This window comes from Neofelis nebulosa, chromosome 1 (assembly GCF_028018385.1).
Source record: "Neofelis nebulosa isolate mNeoNeb1 chromosome 1, mNeoNeb1.pri, whole genome shotgun sequence".
NCBI lineage: Eukaryota > Metazoa > Chordata > Mammalia > Carnivora > Felidae > Neofelis > Neofelis nebulosa.
Window position 1 is genome coordinate 176372729 of NC_080782.1, and position 7018 is coordinate 176379746.

General features: G+C 47.1%; 1 protein-coding gene across 1 annotated transcript in view; it reads right to left on the reverse strand.

Annotated features, from left to right (window-relative positions):
• The window catches only part of DNAJC3 (DnaJ heat shock protein family (Hsp40) member C3), a 90662-nt gene extending 85091 nt beyond the window's left edge, over positions 1-5571 (reverse strand). Inside the window, exon 1 of the mRNA XM_058681699.1 lies at positions 5353-5571. Within this exon, the coding sequence (XP_058537682.1) occupies positions 5353-5434 (82 nt within the window). The 5' untranslated portion in view covers positions 5435-5571. The remainder of the gene's footprint in view (positions 1-5352) is intronic.
• Between the last annotated feature and the right edge of the window lie 1447 nt (positions 5572-7018).

Below are 7018 nucleotides of genomic sequence, written 5' to 3' on the forward strand. Positions count from 1 at the left end.
GTGTATGTAAATAAGAGTCTGATATGTAAGGCTTTGCAGTTATCAGTGGAGTAACGTGTTGAAGAGAGAACAGAAGAGGAGGAAATAGAGACTATCCACAATTCTTCAAAGTCCTGCTGTCCAGAGAAGCAAAGATACAGTTCAGTAGCTGAAGGGACACACTACATCAAAGAACAGTTTAGGATGGAAACACTACAGCATCTTGGGAGTGCTGATGTCAAGGATCCCACAGAGAGGAACAAAGTGATGACGCAGGAGAAAAACGATAACTATAGGAGCAATACTTTCAGAAGATGAGAGAAAATGGAATCCAGGACATAAGTATACGAATTGGATTTTGCCAGGAATAGAGATGCTTTATCCATTTTAACATAAGAAAAGTAGCAAACTGGGTACACATACACGTAAGCTAGTGCCTTTAGTGGAAGAAAGAAAAGGAAACTACCCTGTGATGGCCTTCATTTTCTCAAACAACGACACGTTCTAAGAGAATGAGGTAAAGGAAGGGAGGAAAGGAGGGTTACATTGGAGATTTAAGGAAAGAAAAGGTTTGAAATGCAGATTTTCAAGAACAGACACACAAGGCAATTGTAGGAATGTTGGCAGTATTGCATATGCATTTGAAATTGAGATTATGTGCTTAAAATGAAACCAGTCAGCAAGGTTATCTCCATTTTTCTCCAGCCATGTTCAACTCTGAGGTACAACAAACAAGTCTGCCAAGTTGGACTGAAGAGGTGTCAAATTTTGCCAAGTGAGTAAGACAAAATAATACAGAAGCAAGGAAATTAAAGGCTGTTTTCAATAGAGCAACTACAAGGTGGACCACTAAATCTAAACTGAGAAAGGAGGGAAAAGAATATATATGCTTTACAAAGCATGTCTTATACCCCCAAGTGGTCGGTAAGCTCAATGACAAAAACTGTGAGTTCCACACTATGTGTATCTCATCAGAAAGCACTACAGTGTAAGCCTCTGCTGACTGATTAAATGAGTCTTTCCCATATCCAGAACTCCAAATGACACAAACTCATCAGATTTACAAAACAAAACAAAAAATAAACAAAATTTTTTAAAAACAGCTTTCTAAAGATCTTGGAAGAAAAATAAATCTATAATTGAAATGTCTTAGTTCTAAAAAGCAGGTGACTGGGTTCCCATGATACTTCCATATGAACAAAGATAAACTGCTGGACATTAATCAGAGGAAAACCATGACACTAGAAATTCAACTTAACCACAATTAATTCACTTCATATGAGAAAATAAAGCCTAATAATTTCTACAAAGAATCCCATCAGAGAACAACCTGTCCCACAGAATCAAAACTGCATTTCAGGCTCTTGTTCAGCAAACGATAACTAATCAGGTAAATTGGAACTTTTACACTACTAACTATAGCATATTGCATTAAAATAATTCTAGAAGCTATCTGACCACCTCCTAAAATACTTGGTATAGGGGCGCCTGGGTGGCTCAGTTAAGCGTCCAACTTCACCTCAGATCATGATCTCGAAGCTCATGAGTTGGAGGCCAGCGTCAGGCTCTGTGCTGACAGCCTGGGGCCTGCTTTGGATTCTGTGTCTGCCTCTTTCTGCCCCTCCCCTGCTCACGCTCTTGCATGCGCGCGCGCGCGCTCTCTCTCTCTCTCTCTCTCTCTCTCTCTCAAAAATAAACATTAAAAAAAATAAAAATAAATACTTAATGTATATATATTACTTAAAGTCACTCATTTTCCCTGCTTTATTTTTTCTTTCCAAATTTAAATAATGTCAGAAAATCTTAGAGAAGACAAAACATACTTTCAGTGGGTTAGGCGAATACAGAAGTTATCAATATCACTTATACTTAAAATTTTCCAACTATTCTTTTCCTATGGCCAAATAAACAGTTTAGTCAGGTCAGTTCAGTGAAATAAAGAAAAATTGAGTCCCAGTAGCATGTTAGTAAGAAAAAGAGTTAAAAGAAAGTTTGGTTCCCAGGCTGTGCTCCCATTGAAACAGAACAAACCATTAGCAAAGAATTAAAATAGCTACGTTATCTGTAACATGAGAATATTAGACACTACTAAAGTTTTCTTTCTGTTCCAAAAATTCTACTCCTAACCTAGTGCTTTAGACTTCCTTCTTTCAAGGGCCTTTTTAAAAGGGGGTGCTAGGGGCGCCTGGGTGGCGCAGTCGGTTAAGCGTCCAACTTCAGCCAGGTCACGATCTCGCGGTCCGTGAGTTCGAGCCCCGCGTCAGGCTCTGGGCTGATGGCTCGGAGCCTGGAGCCTGTTTCCGATTCTGTGTCTCCCTCTCTCTCTGCCCCTCCCCCGTTCATGCTCTGTCTCTCTCTGTCCCAAAAATAAATAAAAAACGTTGAAAAAAATAAAATAAAATAAAATAAAAAAATAAATAAAAGGGGGTGCTAAGAGATGTAATCTTTCAATTCATAAGACTGCTACATAGTTTCTTTCTTTGGATTACAATTAACAGAAAAGCCTAGAAAAAACCAAAGACGAGTATTTTTAAGTAGGGAAGAAACTAGGCCAACTAAGCCAATTACTGGTGACCCTCTCTGTCACATGCAGCTCTCTTGCTTCACACTCACTCTTCTCACACCCTTCTCCTTCAGTTCCTCTCCCTCCAAACCTCAGACTTAAATCCCCCTGAAGGACTCTGAGGTTACTGAAACCAAACACAACTTATTTTGGAAAACAGGAGCTAACAGTTTGCCAATTCAGGTAAGAGGTTCTTTCTTATCTTTATATCCTCATCACCAAATTTAGTGTCTGGTACATGGCAGACACCTAATCTACTCCTCTATATGTCTTGTTAGACCAGTGATTCTCACCAGTGATTTCTTTTTAGAAATGCAAAATTTCAGGTCCCACCCAGACCTACTGAATCAGAAACACTGGTAGGGGAACCCAGCACTCAGTTTTTAAAAGCCCTCCAGGCAGATTCTGATGCACACTCAAGTTTGGGGACCACTTTTAAACATGCCAGGAAATCAACTTTCTGTTCATTACCGCCAGTGGCCAAAAAAAAACAAACAAAATGCTGATTTTTCCCAGCTGCCACCAGTTACAAATGTTTGGGCCCACATGATGCTGTCAGCCACTTAACTTCTGCCTCCAGCCTGCACACAAGATGAACTTCAGAGTCGAAAAACTGAGCTTAACTTATGGCTCTTAGATTTAACAGCTCTGTGACCTTATAGCTACACTTAATTAAATGCATCTGTAAAGGAGGAATAGTATCAAATACCTCCATAAGAGATCACTCATAGAAAGGTGCCTGGCACACAGACCTTTAATAAATTTAACGTCTTTTCCCTTTCTTCCCTGCCACCTGTACCAAGTCCCTGTTACCCTCATACAGACAATGCTCCTGAAAAACAGCACTCTGGCTTTCCTCTGAGAACTGTCACCAATGGCTCCTATACAGAAAAACTCCCTAACAAAGTTTTCCTTCTGGAAAATACTGTAGGAGGGAAATGAAATATTAAGAGTTCTACAGAACCAGGGGCCACCTGGGTGACTCAGATCTCACAGTTCAGGAGTTTCGGTCCACGTCAGGCCCGCACTGACAGTGTGGAGCCTGCTAGGGATTCTCTCTCTCCCCCTCTCTCTCTACCCTGCCTCTCTCTCCCTCAAAATAAATAAATAAACTTAAAAAAAAAAAAAAAAGTCTTACAGAACGATATACAGAACAGCAATTCCAAAAAGGTAGTCCAAAAGCTAGCAGGAAAAGAAAATCACATAGAAGTGTGCACTTTCGGGGCGCCTGGGTGGCGCAGTCGGTGGGGCGCCTGGGTGGCGCAGTCGGTTAAGCGTCCGACTTCAGCCAGGTCACGATCTCGCGGTCCGTGAGTTCGAGCCCCGCGTCAGGCTCTGGGCTGATGGCTCGGAGCCTGGAGCCTGTTTCCGATTCTGTGTCTCCCTCTCTCTCTTGCCCCTCCCCCGTTCATGCTCTGTCTCTCTCTGTCCCAAAAATAAATTAAAAACATTAAAAAAAAAAAAAAAAAAAAAGCATTAAATGGAACATAGGCAACTTTCTCTTAAGTGGTCAAAATAAACCACCAGTAGTAACTGGACATAAATGTGACACTGGGGCGGGGGAGGGTTAGCATTAGAAAATGCAAGAGAACTGGAATAGGTACATGACCCATATTAAAAGTGGTCCAGGCATTCAAATCTCAACTTCCTAGACTGGCGCAATACGAATGTCAAATTCTTTGTCCCAGTGTTGTCATCCTATATGTTCTGATTTGGGGTTCAGAAAAGAATATGTTCACCAGGAGAACATCAACGACGTTGAGAATTTTGAGGGGATTTTACCATAAACAAGTCCCAACTTCAGCTCCTCACTTCCTCTAAATCTAACATTAAGTCTCATACTGAAATGTGTGACCCCTTGACTACTAGCCCTTTGCATAGGAATGAAAGTAGATCAGTGACTGTGATAGGTCATTATGCCCAATTATTTGTCACAGTCACCAGGCTGGAAGCATTAGTTCAACTGGCACCTTCAACTTTAATTCTTACTCCACTCGCTGACCTCTAGGATGGGACAGCCCTCTACTTTTGCTATTGTTAGAGTAACCAACACTCCAATCTGTAGGACCCAAGAGAAACTTAAGCGTTTGCACCTTTAAGGGGGCCTTTTCCCCGCCCCCAAGAGAACTCGGAAAAAGGAAAACCAGCCCTAAGTAGAAGGACACCATCCTGGGCATAGTAAAACCACAAACTTTGTGCCTTGCCCTCCGGGACCTTGAATTCCAGCACCGGCAACAACCAAACAACTTCTATCCACCACAGAGTACAGGAGTGCGATGGTTACTCAACTTTTTACGGTCAACACTGTCCCCCCCACCGCTTCACGCGGCCGGACACACTGCTCCCTCCCCCCGGAACTCCAAAACGAAAGAAGCCTCCCCTTTGGCCACCTTTACTGCCTCCTCCCAGCACCACTGACCAAGTGTCTCCAGGCGCCAAGCGAGGGTCCAAGCGAGGCCGGGGCCCGACGGCTGCTCCAGACTCCGCGTCCCAGGACACTCCCGAAGTCGCTGCCGGGTGCCCCGCTCCCCTAGACCCCCTCGGCCCCCTTCGGTCCCGCTCCTCCCTCCAAACCCGCCGTCCCCGCCCGGCGGCCCGCCGGTCCCACCACCCCGTCCCCGGACAAACCCGGAACCCAGCGCCGGCCCCCGCCCCGGGGCGGGCTCAGGCCCAGCCGGTCCGCGCGGAGTCCCCGGTGCCCGCCCCGCGGCCACGACCGCCGGAAGACTCGCGCCGGGACGCAGGCGGGGAAGCGCCAGGGGGCTTGGCCCGGGCGCCCGCTCCCCCGGCCAGAGCAGGGAAGGACTCACCTTCGTACTGCAGGTCCACCAGGACCAACAGGAAGGGGAACACCGAGCCCAGCCGGCTGGTCACAGAGCCGGGGGCCACCATGTCCAAGGGCGCGGGCAGTAAGGAGGAGAGAGGGTGCGGGGCCCACCAGCCCCGCCGGCGCTCAGGGTGCAGCTGCGCCCGCCCGCCGTCGGCTCTCGCTCAGGCCTAAGCGGCAGCTGGCGCCCAGCAGAGGAAGGCAGCGGTGGGCGGGGTCCGGGCGACGCTACGCCCCGAGCGCCGCCGCCGCCCAATCGCGTTCTTCCTGGACCCGCGCCTACCGGGCTCGCCGGGATCGTGGTTCGCGCTGATAGGCTGCGGGGGCCGCCGCCCCGCCCCGTCTCTGATAGGACAACGTGGAGGCACGAGACGAGGCAGCGTCCGCTGGCCGTGGAGCTGTCAGGGAGCTCCACACGGCCGCGGCCGGCGGGAGGGAGGCGGCCGGGCTGGCTGTGTGGCGGCCGCCGAGTCCGCATGCGCAGGCCGCGGAAGCCTTTTAGGGTCGCTCCTGGAGCCGGAGGTTAGCGAGGAGCAGGTTTTCCGGTGTGCTGTTTGGCAAGCTAGGTGAAGCCGCCGCGCCCGCAATGAGAAGGCCAAGCCAGGTCCCAGGAAGTCCGAGCGCCTGGAGTGGAGGTCTCGGAATGGACCGGCGAACTGCAGGATTCTCAGAGCCTGCTACCTCCAGCCGAGTACAGACTCCACTGAAGAGTGCTCGAGAAACGGCCAGAGGCCCAGGCTCGGTAGAGGAGGGTGAGCTGATGGGGCCCGGAGCATTTCGGGGACAGCCGGGCAGAAATACGTTAGTGACCCGAGGCCCGCGAGAATGGTTTGGAAGCCCGGGAACCCCCTCCCCACCACTGGCCAGCGGACCAGCGTGCCCAGAAAAGAGAACAATTCTGAAAGATTCTGTGAAGAAACAACCAGGGAGGCACAGCTGCTAAGAGAGTAAGGGGGTCTGGAGAGTGTAGCCAACGTCAACCATAAGGGGGGTGAGGGGGGAGACCTGTTAGAAAGGATCTTGCATCATGTCCTCATCAAAGGAAACTCAACAAGAGAGATAGGAAGTTGAACAAGATAAGATTCAAGTTACTCGCTTTAGCGTTAAGTTTTGTTCAAAGCCACTTTCTCTGGCGTCCCCAACACAATCCAGCTCGCAAGCTGTACATCAGTGATGTTTTAGGTGGAGTAAAACAGTAATGCTGTTCTGTGTTTATTGCCAAGCATAAACTTATTACTTTACCAATAAGAATACAACTGAGTATTAAATAAATAAAACGTTCATGTAATACTGATAATAAATAGATGAATCTTTGGACAGTTGGAATGAATTAATATTGATTTTTTTTAAACAGCTCTGTGGCCACCCCATGTTCATTGCACCACTACTTACAATAGCCAAGACATGGAAACAATCTAAGCACCATTAACAGATGAATTAATGGATAAAGAAAATGTGGCATGCCTGCATGAGTATTATTTAGGCATAAAAAAGGAAATCCTGCCATTTGCAAAACATGGGTGGACCTTGTGAGCATTATGCTAAGTGAAAGAAGTCAAAGAAAAATAAATACTATATGATCTTGTATGTGGAATCTAAAAAACTCAGATACAGAGAACAAATTGGTGGTTGTCAAAGGTGGTCAAAAG